Source organism: Haemaphysalis longicornis, unplaced genomic scaffold (genome assembly GCF_048455015.1).
Source record: "Haemaphysalis longicornis isolate Haplotype H1 unplaced genomic scaffold, Haemaphysalis longicornis Haplotype H1 scaffold_14, whole genome shotgun sequence".
NCBI lineage: Eukaryota > Metazoa > Arthropoda > Arachnida > Ixodida > Ixodidae > Haemaphysalis > Haemaphysalis longicornis.
Genome location: NW_027526245.1, coordinates 20,346,511 through 20,361,038, shown reverse-complemented (window position 1 = coordinate 20,361,038; position 14,528 = coordinate 20,346,511). Strand labels below are relative to the sequence as shown.

At 48.3% G+C, this 14,528-nt stretch overlaps 1 protein-coding gene across 1 annotated transcript in view; it reads right to left on the bottom strand.

The window, feature by feature from the left end:
• Positions 1 to 2,216: 2,216 nt before the first annotated feature.
• Positions 2,217 to 14,528, bottom strand: part of LOC144164796 (lysosomal Pro-X carboxypeptidase-like) — a 155,288-nt gene continuing 142,976 nt past the window's right edge. The window contains exon 10 of the mRNA XM_077695064.1: positions 2,217 to 2,406. Coding sequence (XP_077551190.1) covers positions 2,217 to 2,406 — 190 coding nt within the window. The remainder of the gene's footprint in view (positions 2,407 to 14,528) is intronic.

Sequence of the window (14,528 nt, the reverse complement as noted above, 5' to 3'; positions counted from 1 at the left end):
CACGAATCAAGGGCCGCACATCCGCAATGAACGACTCCTTTTCCCCCAAGCAATTACAGTTTGGAATCACCTCCCCGTCACCATTGTTGCCACACCTGACCGCACATCATTCCGCGTAAAACTGGAATCCCACTTTGATTCCGTGGCTGTAGATATATCCAACCCGCGTACTGTATCTATGAATTTTTTTTGCCAAGTTGTTTGGACTCTAATTCCCAGTCAAAGCTTTTATTTTGTTTGTTTTTTCATTCGTTTTTAGGGTCGAAGCTCCTAAAGCCATGGGTCTGTCCACCCCTTGTGTCTCGTGGTACGTGACCGCCGCATGCTTTCGGAGATGTCGCAAAGTGGGCCGCGTTGCACGCGCAAGAACCGGCTGCAACCGGCAGCGCAAACTCGGCACCGGGATCGCGAGCTTGTCTGTGTTCGCCAACGGAGGCGCGAGCGCACGTGCACGGCGAGGGGGAGATCACGCAAGAGATCACGCCACGAACGCAGGCAGTCGTTCTCGGAGATCGAACGAGACGCAAGGACCTTTGCTCGTTTCCTCTCGTCTTGTTCGGGCACAAGTTCGCCCTAAATAAAAGTTCTTTCTTTACCGTTGTGTCCCATCCTACGTGACAAATTGTGGTGGAGGTGCGGGGTAGTCCTCGATGGCGCGGGGTCTTTCACCAGGTCTGGGCCTGGGAGCATTGACTCCGAAGCCCCGTAGCCCGAGTTCCCTGTAGGGACACCGACGGTACATGTGTCCTGCCTCGCCACAGTGGTAACAGAGGGGTAGTTGATCGGGCAACGAGTCACCGGATGGAGGAGGTGGTTGTTGACAAGGCTGCGGAGCGGAGGGCGCGCAGGGCGGTGGCAGCGCGCGCTCGCCGACAGGATCCCGCCGTGCACGAAAGAGAGGCCGAAGCATCTCGTCTAGAAAGTCGCGCTTAAACCGCGCGTCGGCAGCTTCGGGCTGAGCTCGCTTGATGCATTTTGCAGCCGCCTCGCGAGCTCTCACTGCATCGGGGTTTGCCTGCCGAAACGAGCGCTTGCTTGCAGCCTTACGAACCCTACAACAACAACAACAAACGAACAAGAACAAAATAAAAGAACAAAAAAATCACGCCATATCCACGGAATGAATGATGATAAGTGGGGCGAAGCTCAAGAGGGGGAGATCATCGGTAACCGTAACTCTCCCGTGAAAGTTCGCCCATTACATCATTAAGAAAGACGTAAGACTGTGTGCGTACATTGTACAAATCAACCTTTATTTTCGGAGTCAATGCTCCCAGGCCCAGACCTGGTGAAAGACCCCACGCCATCGAGGACTACCCCGCACCTCCACCACAATTTGTCACGTAGGATGGGACACAACGGTAAAGAAAGAACTTTTATTTAGGGCGAACTTGTGCCCGAACAAGACGAGAGGAAACGAGCAAAGGTCCTTGCGTCTCGTTCGATCTCCGAGAACGACTGCCTGCGTTCGTGGCGTGATCTCTTGCGTGATCTCCCCCTCGCAGTGCACGTGCGCTCGCGCCTCCGTTGGCGAACACAGACAAGCTCGCGCTCCCGGTGCCGAGTTTGCGCTGCCGGTTGCAGCCGGCCCTTGCGCGTGCAACGCGGCCCACTTTGCGACATCTCCGAAAGCATGCGGCGGTCACGTACCACGAGACACAAGGGATGGACAGACCCATGGCTTTAGGAGCTTCGCCCCTAAAATAAAAGTTGATTTGTAAAATGCACGCACACAGTCTTACGTCTTTCTTAATGATGTAATGGGCGAACTTTCACGGGAGAGTTACCGTTACCGATGATCTCCCCCTCTCGAGCTTCGCCCCACTTATCATCATTCATTCCGTGGATATGGCGTGAATTTTTGTTGTCATTCTTAACCAAAGTACCATATGCGTATTTAGAACTGTATTGTTTAGAATAATTTGTTCACATTGAATTGTACACCCTCACAGCGTATTTGATGCCCCCCTTACGTAATGCCCTCGGGCCTTTAAGGAGGCAATAAATGAAATGAAACAACGGGAAGGTAGTGCATAGCCCCAGGCATTGCGGGCATGTTCGAGGGCTCCCCTGAGAAGACGAGGTTCGTGCTGGAGCAACATGGTGCTTGCTTCCTTCTACATACGTGTGTGAAATACACCTTCATTTTCACGCAGTCCTCTCCGTAACAATATGTTCTTCCACCGCTTTATTTCCATCGTTTCGAAGACAGGGTGTCAGCGGAGCCAGCGTTGAAAGGCAGCCTTGGCGAGGGCTCTGGTGCGCTGCAGCGCTCTCGGATCCGTGTCGGAGTGCTGGAAGCGCAAGTCGAGGCTGTGCGCCGCACCAGTGATGGTGCGGAACTCGGTGTTCGGCTTGGGCGCCTCCGTCAGGCAGTACGGAGCCCATGGGTCCAAATCTCCGTTGCTGCAACAACAGATGCACAGTTCGCTAATGCTCACCGACAGAGTGACTGCATTTGGTTGCAGTCGTGGCTGTATGCCGTTTGCCTGAGTGGACGGCCTTTCGTCAACACTGGACTCTGAATACTGAAAGAAGCTACACTGCAAGATGGTTTATATCTGCGCTGAACGGCCGTTTCAAAGGCCTCTCTCGAATGCCTTGGAACCAACTGCCCATCGAGTGCCCCACTGTAAAAAAAAATAGGGCACACCCGTAGGTGAGCGTTCCGTTTCACTTTCAGTTTATTAGTCACTCCAAAAAGTAGTGCAGTAATAGTGCAGTAACAGAGGATGGTCCCAAAGTTAAAAACTGTAACGGGACCCTCGATTGAAGGAAACTGCCAACTGAAGGTTGCCGTGTAGCGCGGGGATTACACACTGTAAAATGACTTGCACCCTCTACGCTGATTTTTCTCGGCACCTAAACACCCCGTAAAAGGGTGTTTTCTTGTGTTTTAGCCAGGTTGTCATTTTATACCGTGAAAATTACCATTCAGGAAGTAAATAATTTTGCAGTGTACAAAGGACGACACAGCTGGCAATGTTTCACGGCTTCGATTTCATTCGCATTTACATGGCATTCCTCATCTTGCCACAACCGCACATTGGAGGCTTGGAGGCACCACTCGTAACAGTATCTAAAGTCGCTGAATTTGCCTTAACCTGCTTTGTTTGATGCCACCTTGATGTCCTATTTTTTTAACATGTATTATGCTTTAAGTTAAACACATTTACAAAATAGGCCAGGGGTTCGTTTAACTTAGCGCTTGTAGCTTCCCCATATACGCGATTGTACTTACAGGGGACCTAAATAGCCTTCCAAAGGTCGCCATTTCAATCGCGAAGTCGCTGAGTACCCCTTCAAGACAACTTATACCAAATATTACATCACTGCGTAAAGAAGGGGCCGCACAAACACGCAAAAAAGGTCGTTTCTTTCTTTCCTTGTTTACCTACCGCTTCCTCGCCGCCATACTGCCTCGCTCTGACGTAATTCTGGCTCTGACGCAGCCTCCATGACGCACGAAGCACTGAACCAACCTTACGGCGCCGCTATTGGTGGGCCCCTTTAAATTCCGTAGCCAACAGGGAGTTTTAGAATAGGGGACCCAACGCTAGCTCTGGGGCCCCCAAACGTCTTGGGGCGTCGTACTGCGTATGCGCAGAACCCAAACCGTCCTTGGTGTTTTGGGTTTGCGTATAGCGCGCACGCTATTAAGCCGAAATAGCGGGCGTCCCAAAGCTGGAGTTTGCGTTCTTGGGTTGCTCTCGCAGCCAGCGAGACTGCGCGCGACTATGGCTGAAGCGAAGCCTGCGGCTCATTCCTCGACTCACCCGATCAACTACGACGATCGCTGAGCTGAATTTGTAGATTCCGCGCGTCGTTCGCAAGAAACGGGTAGAGCAGGCAGTCGTGAAGCGTTTTCTGCCTTCGGAAACAGTCCGCGCACACGCTGGCCGCGCCTGCCAGCTCGGCACACTCAGCGGCTCGAACCGGCGCAGGTCCGGTAGCAACCGCTTGTCGCTGCTCTTCCGAATCAATCTGATCGCTAAAAAGAAGTTCCACGTGCGAGAAAGTAGGTGTTACAGTGGTGAAAGCTTGTGCTAGGGATTGTTATCAGGACTTATTTTAAAAGCGGCGACCATATATCTGCCGCGATGCTAAGCCTATGCTGACCGGCCGCGGAGGTTCCGCGGTCCCATAGAGTTTCTCACTAGCTCACCTACAGTGGAATCTGGCGCTAGCGTCTACGTGATTCGGCGAAAGCGCTCTACGCCTCCAGGGGAGCCGCCATAGTGTGTAGTTCGGCCGGAAGTTCGGCGTGGCATGGCCGGCAACGACTTTGTGGCTACGCAAATTTGCGTAGCCATAAAGTCGTTGCCGGCCATGCCACACCGATTCTTTTTGCGTAGCCACAAAGTCGTTGCCGGCCATGCCACGCCGATTCTTTTTACGTAGCCACAAAGTCGTTGCCGGCCATGCCACGCCGAACTTCCGGCCGAACTACACACTATGGCGGCACCCATAGAGGCGCAGAGCGGTTTCGCCGAATCACGTTGACGCTAGCGCCAGATTCCACTCTAGGTGAGCTAGTGAGAAACTCTATGGGACCGCGGAACCTCCGCGGCCGGTCAGCATAGCCTTAGAATCGCGGCAGATATCTGATCGCCGCTTTTAAAATAAGTCCTGATAACAATCCCTAGCACAAGTTTTCACCACACTAACACCTACTTTCTCGCATTTGGAACTTCTTTTTAGCGATCAGATTGATTCGGAAGAGCAGCGACAGGGGGAGGTTCCTGTTTGAACCCATTCCCATTTCATCCTTCCCGCTTGTTTCCTCCCGTTTCAACGCGGCGCAAAACGACCTTCCCGTTTCGCCCTTTCCCACTTGGCCCGTTCCCGTTTGAACCCGTTCCCATTTCACCCTTCCCGTTTGTTCCTTCCCATTTCAACTCGGGGCGAAAGAACCTTCCCGTTTCGCATTTCCCCGTTTAGCCCATTCCCGGAATAACGTACCCAGTTTATAAAACGTTATAAAAAACATTTTCATGTTGTTTTTTCTTTATTTCCGTTTGTTCACAGCCGCTGCGATAGCAGGCTCAATCATACCTCGGCAAAGTTAGCGCGGCTCACTCAAACTCACTCACAATTTTTATTTCGAATCACCACTCGCTCAAACTCAGACTCAATGCTGAGCAGCACATCTGCGCTCACTCAAACTCAAACTCACATTGAGCGCAAAACTCAGAACTTACTCGGACTCAAAACTCAAAATGTACTCAGAACTCAAAATGTACTCAAACTCAAAATATAATCCAAACTCAAAATGTACTCAAACTCAAAATGTACTCAAACTCAATATGGACTCAAAACTCAAAATGTACTCAAAAGTCAAAATGTACTCAAACTCAAAGCGCACTCAAACTCAAAATGGACTCAAAACTCAAAATGTACTCAAACTCAAAGGGAACTCAAAACTCAAAATGTACTCAAACCTCAAAATGTACTCAAACTCAAAATGTACTCAAAACTCAAAATATACTCAAACTCAAAACGGACTCAAAACTCAAAATGTACTCAAAACTCAAAATGAACTCAGAACTCAAAATGGGCTGAGAACTCAAAATGAATTCAGAACTCAAATGGCCTCACAGAGATTGACACAGTGAGAGAGTGAGAGTGTGAGAGTGAGTGTGAGTGAGAGTGTGAGTGTGACAGTGAGGGAGAGTGAGTGAGAGTGAGAGTGAGAGTGTGAGTGAGTGAAAGTGAGAGTGAGAGTGTGAGAGTGAGGGAGAGTGAGAGTGTGAGTGAGAGTGTGAGTGAGAGTGTGAGTGAGAGTGAGAGTGAGTGTGAGTGTGAGTGAGAGTGAGAGTGAGAGTGTGAGTGAGAGTGAGAGTGTGAGTGAGTGAGTGAGTGAGAGTGTGAGTGAGTGAGAGTGTGAGTGGGTGAGTGAGTGAGTGAGAGTGTGAGCGTGTACCTTTTGCTTTATACCTTTTGCTATATCCTCATAATTATAACCCGAAAGCATTTTTATATTTGTCCCACGTGATCCCCCTCGACGAGACCTTTAATTTGATACCCCACACACCCTAGCAGGGTCATATGGAATTCATACCAGTCAAAATAACCATAACTCTCATGACTAACCAGGACGCATTATTTAGGTGTCCGACGTGATTCCCCTCACTGGAACCTTCAATTTGACGCCCGACATGCTTCATTGGCCTCACCTTGAATTTAACCCAATCTATGACTCATAATGACTATCTCATGATTCGAACTACGAAGCCTTTTTTTATTTGTACCACGTGATTCCCCTCGTCAAGACCGTAAATTTGATACCCTACACGCCCTAGCGGGGTAACTCCGAATTTTACCCCAATATAAGACTCGCCATGACAATCTAATGGTTATAACCAGGAAGCATTTGTGTATTTCTCCCACCTGATTCCGCTCATCAAGACCATTAATTTGATACCCATCACATCCTAGCGGAATCAATTTGAAATTAAACCAATCAATGACTAACCATGACTATCTCATGATATAGCCCTACCACATTTTTGTCCCACGTGATTTCCGTTATCGGAACCTTCAATTTGATGCCCCGGACACCCAGTGGCATCATTGTGAATTTTAACCTAATTTATGACCAATTTTGACTATGTCATGATAACAATCAGGAAGCACGTGATTACCCTCATCGAGACCTTTAATTTCATACGCCACACGCCCTAGCGTCATGAACTTGAATTTTAACTGAATCTATGACTTACCATAACTACGTCACAACTCATTTTCGTCCCGAATGATTGCCCACATCGAGACCTTGAATTTGATTCCCCACATGCCCTCGCAGCGTCATTTTGAATTTTAACCCAATCTATGACTCATTATGACTGCCTGATGACTACAATCAGGAAGCATTTTTTTTTATTTACCAAGCGTGATTCCGTTAATCCGGACCTTTCATTTGATACCTTACACGCCTTAGCCTCATCAGTTTCACTTTTCACCCAATCTAATGTGGTCATTATTCTGTCTTGAGGGGCGCTGCCCAGTCAATGCAGCTAATTCATTTGGAACAGCAGAAAGGACAGCCCCCGCCCCCATTTCCCCGGCTCTCACCTCTTCCTTTGTGACCCTTAGTATATCAAAGTATATCAAGCCGTTAACAGTAGCAGGTGAACAACCAGCACGCCAGCGCCGCCGTATGCTTTCCCACCACCCTTTCCCACGCTCTTAGTGGATCCGTCAAGAGGAAAAGTTAAGACAACCCTTTTTTATGACCCCACCAGTCAATTATCACTCACGCGCCCAGCCGCGAAAATTAGGTACACAGCAAGTGCTTATGGACATGAAAATTCAACAAGAAACTAAAAAAAATCAGTCACCCCGTCCCTCCCAACCGATCATGCAGATCGCGATTAGTGCCGTACGCGCAGGTAACCTGAATTCTGAGCCCACAGTGAGGCATGAAACTTAACAGCCAACCATAGCTGCCTGCTAGGCTACTCATATGTACTCAAACTCAAAATGGACTCAAAACTCCTATGTACTCAGAACTCAAAATGTACTCAAAACTCAATATGTAATCAAACTCAAAATGTACTCAAACTCAAAATGTACTCAAACTCAAAATGTACTCAAAACTCAAAATGGACTCAAACTCAAAATGTACTCAGAACTCAAAATGGACTCAAACTCAAAATGGACTCAGAACTCAAAATGGACTCAAAATAAAAATGTACTCAGAACTCAAAATGGACTCAGAATTCACTAGGTCTCAGGCATACTCAAACTCAATCGGACTCAAACTCAGTCCGGATCACTCGGCTCAAACTCACTCAAGCTCAAACTCACCATGCCACACTAGCCTCGCGCTCACTCAAACTCAAACTCACGCGTGAGTTTGAGTCCAAATGAGTCTGAGTGAGTGGACTCATGAGTGAGTTCGCCGACCTCTGGGCTCAATACATCCAGAGTCCTTGACTGCTTTTCAAACCTGGGCTTCACTTTTTGAATCTACAGACGACAACATTTGGTTACAATTGAAGTCATACCAATTAACAAATCTTTTAAATTACCAAACCCTAACAAACAAATTAACAATTAACAAGAATCTTTTAAATGAACAAACCAATTAACAACAAATTACGAAATTACAAACACGTCGCTTATGAAAACGAAAACAGCGAAATACCTAAATGCATTTAACTAAATGTATTTAGGTCGCGAGGGTCGCCCTGCGTCTGCCCTCGTTCGCTCTTGTTCGGTCGACTGACTCTCGTCTCTAGATTCTTTAGATCCACCCCCAAAACACCAGGCAGTTAAATTTTATTACATTAAAACGACGCCATCAAGGCCGTGTCCCGAAAGAATGTGAGGAGGAGCTACTAAAACACACGATCAACCACCAAAGGTTTATACATAAACATATATTTTATCCACACTCTAGAGCTAACTTTAACTCAAGCTTCAAGATATTCATCAAAGGACGAGTAAATAACTAATAAAAACCAACCGACCCATAGCAATTCCGAGCGCTGGCCATCGACCCTCGGGCGGCCTTTATAAGTATTGTTACTACGACGCGCGCCGAAAATATTGTCACGGGCTCCGTCCCTTGGCTCCTTACTATACACGGTGCCAGTGTCCAACCGCCGCTCTGCGGGTATGCGCCCTCTGGGATAAGTGAACCCATAGGCTAGAGAAGAAGAAGACGCTCGCTGATGTTGGTGTGCGTGCAGTACATGGGACATCGCGGCTGCCTTGTCTGCCTTTAATATCCCGTCTATTTTTGGTAATTACAATATCTGAATACACCCCCTTCGTTGCCACGTCACAATATGCTCAGCGCCGAAGGAAGTTCGGCCTTTGTCAACCAGGCGTGTCCATTACAAAGGGAGCTGTCAGTCCCTCGTCACATATGCCACATCTGGCTATAAAAAATCGCGGTCATGAGAAGCGGCGGAAATTATAAACTTAGCTTTGCGTTTTATTGATTCTATTTATTGCCGTCACTCTAGTGTACTCAATTTGCATAATAGGACAAACCTTGAGAAACTTAAGCAGCGCAGGGTCGTCTCTAGCCTAGATTTTCTTTACTACAGAAACTTAAAATTATCGTGGGAATACTACCACCACGGACCTTTCAGACGTTCAGCGAGAAGACATCATAGTAAGATAATTAGGCAGCCAATCAGCTTAATTACTATTCGAAAGTTCTCTTTGTTTCTTCGTGCAATTTCTTACTGGAATAAGTTAACTGAACGAACAGTGAACTCGGTATCGTTAGAAGAATTTTCTCCACGTATTGGAGATATGTGTTCTGGTTGAATTGTCGTGTTTTAAAATTGGAATACATTACGAATGCATATCCTTGTTCGGACCCCTTTGCGTCTATTACATATTTATGTATTTTACTTATTTGTGTTGGGCGTTTTTAAACTACGATAACAAATACTGATGTGTTTTTATGTTCACTTCTGCATGAGCCCGACCAGGCCGTAAAGTATCGGTAAATAAATAAAAAAATCTGCCCACTACTCACGTAGGAAGGGCATTAGTAGCTAATTCTCAGATTTCTGCACAAGGTTTTGCCTATTTTAAAGTCTCTCTTACGGACATATTTCATCTATAGATCTCTCGAACCAGAAGACAAAGCTACGCTCGAAACAATGAGCATAAGCGCGGCTGATAAACAAATTTCAGCCCCGTGTACGAACACCAACTGCAGAAAAATCCAATGCGTGCATTACTCAAGATATTGGGTATTTTTCTAGTACACTTTCGCCACTAGAAATTTTGTGTCAAGAGGGCAGTATCGGCCTAAGGCATTCGGAAACTATTATCGGCCGGAAATATCGGTCGATACCGGAAAATTTGGTGCATACATGTTTTCAGTGCACGACCCGTTGCTTCTAAGCACATTTTGGGGAACAGTTTCGAAGACGGCAACGCCAGAAATTCAAATAGGTTGGAACGATGCGGGTTCAAATGAGAAGGGCGCTTTGGGAGCGGGTTGTAACGGGAAGGGCGTTTTGGGAATGGGCTGAAACAGTAAGCGCCCAAACAGGAAGGTCGTTTCGGAAACGGGTGCACACGGGACGGGTCAAGTGGGAAGGGCGTTTCGGGAATGGGTTCAAACGGGAAGAGGTCAAACGGGAATACGTTCTTTCGGGCTACACCCGCGACAGACGGTTGCTACCGTGGTCTGCACCGGTTTGACACGGACAAAGAAAGGGGACAACAGGACGAGCGCTAACTACCAACAAAATGTATTTGGAAAAAACCACAATATATACATGCCACGCTTTCCACTTGCATACTACCACACATGCGCAGACACACTTATAATCGCCCGAGATAACAGAGTTCTTTTGAGAAAGGAATACAGAGGGTGTGCTCACGCATTGAGACTGCAACCTATCTATTTTTTCACCTTCTGTAATTTCTCTTGTTAATCTATCTTTATTCTTGCCGGTTATGATGCATTGGTCGAAGAGCGGTTCGCAGTGCGGTTTGTGGTGACACGCGGAACAGTGCTGCGCTAACCATCCGCCACTCCCGTTTATGACATTGCCGGAGTGCTCGCGAAGCCGGTCATTAACACAGCGACCAGTCTGCCCAATGTAACGTTTGCCGCAAGAAAGAGGAATTTCATATACCACGTTTTCTGTTCATGTTGTGCGCTTACATTTAGGTTTTATACCGCAACGGCTAGAGCGTTGACCCGAGGGATTGCTCATTATGCATAACTTGCCCAGTTTTTCTGGGGCAGAAAAAAACACTCTAATATTGGCGCGTCCGGCGATTTTCTTCAAGTTGTGGGAAATATTGTGGAGGTAAGGTATGACCGTTTGTTTTGTGTTTTGAGTGCGCGTGGAGTGTGAGTGATGAGCTCAATACTTCCCTTCCAACCAGACCACCCGACAACAATCGTTTATTGCTACAAAAATGTCCTACCAGCCAAAGCGCTTGCTTGCGAGCAGGCACCCATGCCCGCTTTTTTGTGGCATGAGTCCGGAAATAGACCCATCCACGTTCCGGAGAAAAGGAGAAAACTCCCCAGCGTGTTATATATCGAAGGCCGTGGAAGAGAACGTCGTCAGCCGCCCCCCTCTCCAGGAGAGAGCGCGCATCTTTCGTCGCGTTGTCAGCGGTCGAGTTGAGAGGGTACGATTATGCGCCATTTCTGATTTCTCATCGCGCGTAGTTTCGGAGATAGGGAATGAATTTTCAGAATTCTTGCTGGAGGAGATTGCTGGGACAATAGACTTTACCCGACAGTACATTCGTAGTAGTCGATGGTAAGTGCTGCAGGGCCCCTTTAAGGGTTGTTTGCAGGGCGGGAAAACAAAATGTAGAGACCACATACACACATCTGGCCGCTAGAAAAACGCTACCGTTGGCACACTGCTGCACTGCTTGCCACGAATGGGACTCCATTTTCTAAATTGGTGATTATCAATTCGTTTGTGTTTTAAGAGGTGTTAAAAAAGCGAAAGTAGCAACTGCTTCTGATAAATAGCAATTATAAAAGTTCCCTCAACTTTCTCGCAATTCTCAATGTTACTTACTAACTATAGTTTAAATCGGTATAAATGGGAATAGCTAAGCTCACATGCCTAATTGTTTCGGTATCTGCGCTTGCGTCGCGGGGTGGTGTAGCCCCAAGCTAGCACATCAGGGTGGCTAGGTTCCGCTCTGTCGCCCATCGTAAGGCGCTCCTCTCAGTTTTCTTTCTCCCCACTCACGGCTGGGCCACAGCGGCGGCGTCCTCCGCTCTAGCCCGGCCGTGGCCGACGCTACTGCTGCGTTCGGAACACCGACCCCGCGAATTCCAGGTAACAGCTGGCAGGGCATCTGGTTGCACTCTTTCTAGAGCCACGTGTCTCAACCAAGGCGGTTAAAAAAAATTTCTAACCTCCTTGGTGTGAACTCAAGTGACGTTGCATGGGCAATTGTTGTGGGTGTCATTTAAAAATATACTTTCCAAGTACCTTCACAGCGTGGATTGCAGTGAATTTTTTTCTTCTTCTAATGGAAGAAAGCCAGGTATGCCGGGTGTGCAGGATATCAGCGACTTCAAGCGACCGAAGGCGAAGAAAGAGCGTTTCCTGGAGAGGGGCTCCGTCGGTATGACCCCGACGTGCGGAAGTAAGCAAGCTTGTTCGTCGATGGGGCGACAGGCGCCAAGGATACTGGTCATTGTGTCCTCAGCGCCTTTTCGGGTGGCTTTTTGTTGCGTATTAGAGAGGTTGTGTGAACTCATGCTGAATGTATTGCTTTTTCTTGCATGAATGCGGTGACGCTTCGGAGGCCAGTAAGGTTTTCAGGGAATCCACAAATAATATGACTGAAAAAGAAATCTGGGGGAGATTGAAACTAAAGACGGGGTGGGGACGGAGTGGGTGGAGGTTGGGACAAAAACTTAAAATGATATGAAAGTACCCGTGCAAACATACAACGAAGGTTGGTTAGCCCGAATACGGCAATGAGTGGTATTTGTACGCACAACCCGTACGAGCTTTATCAGCATTGAGAACACAACCGGTACGAGCTTTATCAGCATTGAGAAGATATAGAAGCTGTAGCTTTTTTCGAAAAGGCCCGTTGTTCCTCCGCGACAATATCCTATAGAGAACCTGCGCTGGGTAGGAGGCGCCCCGAACATCGTACACTGAGCTCCGCCTTGGGGAGCGGCGTAGAAACGTTTAGTAGCACGGAATCAGACGATCCGCATGTGTCCGCGCGTGTATCGGCCGGCATGCGCGCGAATAGACCGATCTCACCGCGAGTTTCACTACGCCACCGCTGCCGCAATGCATGATGGTAACTGTAGTATTCTGTGCACGCTCGGGGTATTCAGCCAAAACCAGCTGGATAAGTTCAGGCCTCTTCACTGCCGCCGTGACGTCACGCACATGGCCCGTCGACGCGCGCGCGCGCACGAGCCGCTGCGACGCCGAAGCTCCCCGCACGGCGCCAACTACAGTTGAGTAAAACATTAATTTCTGCATTGCCGCGATAAAGGCATATAATATAAAATTTCTGAACGAAGGTTATTTCACATCAAAATGAAATACTGCTGTGCGCTCCATCTTGGCGGACGTGACTGCTTCAGATAGCAATAAAAAAAGGTACACAAGTCCCGGGCACCTTGCAGAATATTTATTGCAATCTAAGTACCATGTATCACAAGGAACACATGAACTTCCAGCTTTTAGTATAGTCACATTGACATCTATGACCACATTGTGCGACATAAAAACCGAAACTGAAAAGATTAAGCAAAAACAAACAAACGAAAACAAGGCACTACATTATTCATTACAATGTATCAAAAGGTATCACAGCGAGCAATTTTAGCACGTGGTACAGTCATATTCATAGCCATAATGATATTGTGGGACAAACAGAAAAACCGTACTGGTCCGTTTAAAGAACGAAACAAACTAGCTACTGGAATATTTATTGCAATTTATAAAGGAACAAACATTTAGTATTTGGTAAAGTCATCATTGAATCTCCCGCTGGCTATGCGCCAGCCATCATCGTCGTCATGTCGATTTCCCCTGTCATTAAATCTGCCGTCCCCGCTAAGGGCAGCCATGGCCCAGGTCTGCCTTGCGTCGTTGTTCCGTTACAATTTTGGTGCCTTGAGACCCGGGAAGACGACCGCACGCGACGAAGGAGACCACCGACGTCCCCTCCGGCTTGAGGTTTGCAGAACCCCTCTTCTTTGACTGCTGTTTACGCTGCTCAGCCCCGCGCTCAGCCGGAGGTCAGCATGGCTGGCCCTGACCACCTACCGACGAACGACCGAATGCGTGCGATGGATAAGCTGCGCCGGCGGAAACGCATCCTTCGCGGCGCTACTGCGCGACTTCTGAAGGCAGCGACGAATCTTCTGGATGCCAGCTCAGCCTCTCCGCACGATCTGCAAGAGGCCATTGACCAGCTGGAGAGTAAGGACACCGTGCTTTATGAGGTGGAGCAGAAAATCATCGATCTTCTTGACCCTGAGGAAGTGTAACGTGGTTACTTCGACGCATTGGCGTACGGAGGACATATATGCCATGCCCTCAACCAGCTGCGCTCCGCCTTGAAGTCTACGAAGGCTGCCCGCCTAGGACATAAGACTGACGTCCCTTTCGCCCATCCAGATGACCGTCCTCAAAGCGGCTGACGCATATCGACCTCGGTAGTTGTCTTTCCTAAACTACAAGTTCCTGCTTTTCGCGGTGAGCCACATGGGTCCTCGCCGACGGCTGGGAGTCACCCAAACCTTCCCGATATCGGCAGCGTGAGCACTCTAAACCGTGTGGGGCTCAGCTTGCCGGCGCCGCAAACAGATGTCTTGACGTTCACGTCTCCGACGAGGATCGAGCGAAACAAAGGCAGATGCTACCGCTTTGCACCCACCGTGACGTCAGTTACCTCGTCTCAGGCTAGCGTGAGGCCAGAAGATCCTTTCGAGACCTACTGCTCTATGACGGCGGCGCAATTAAGAACCCGTTCCATACAACGCAACGGGCGACGCGGAGAAGAGCTTATTCCCCCAAAGAAAACAAGCG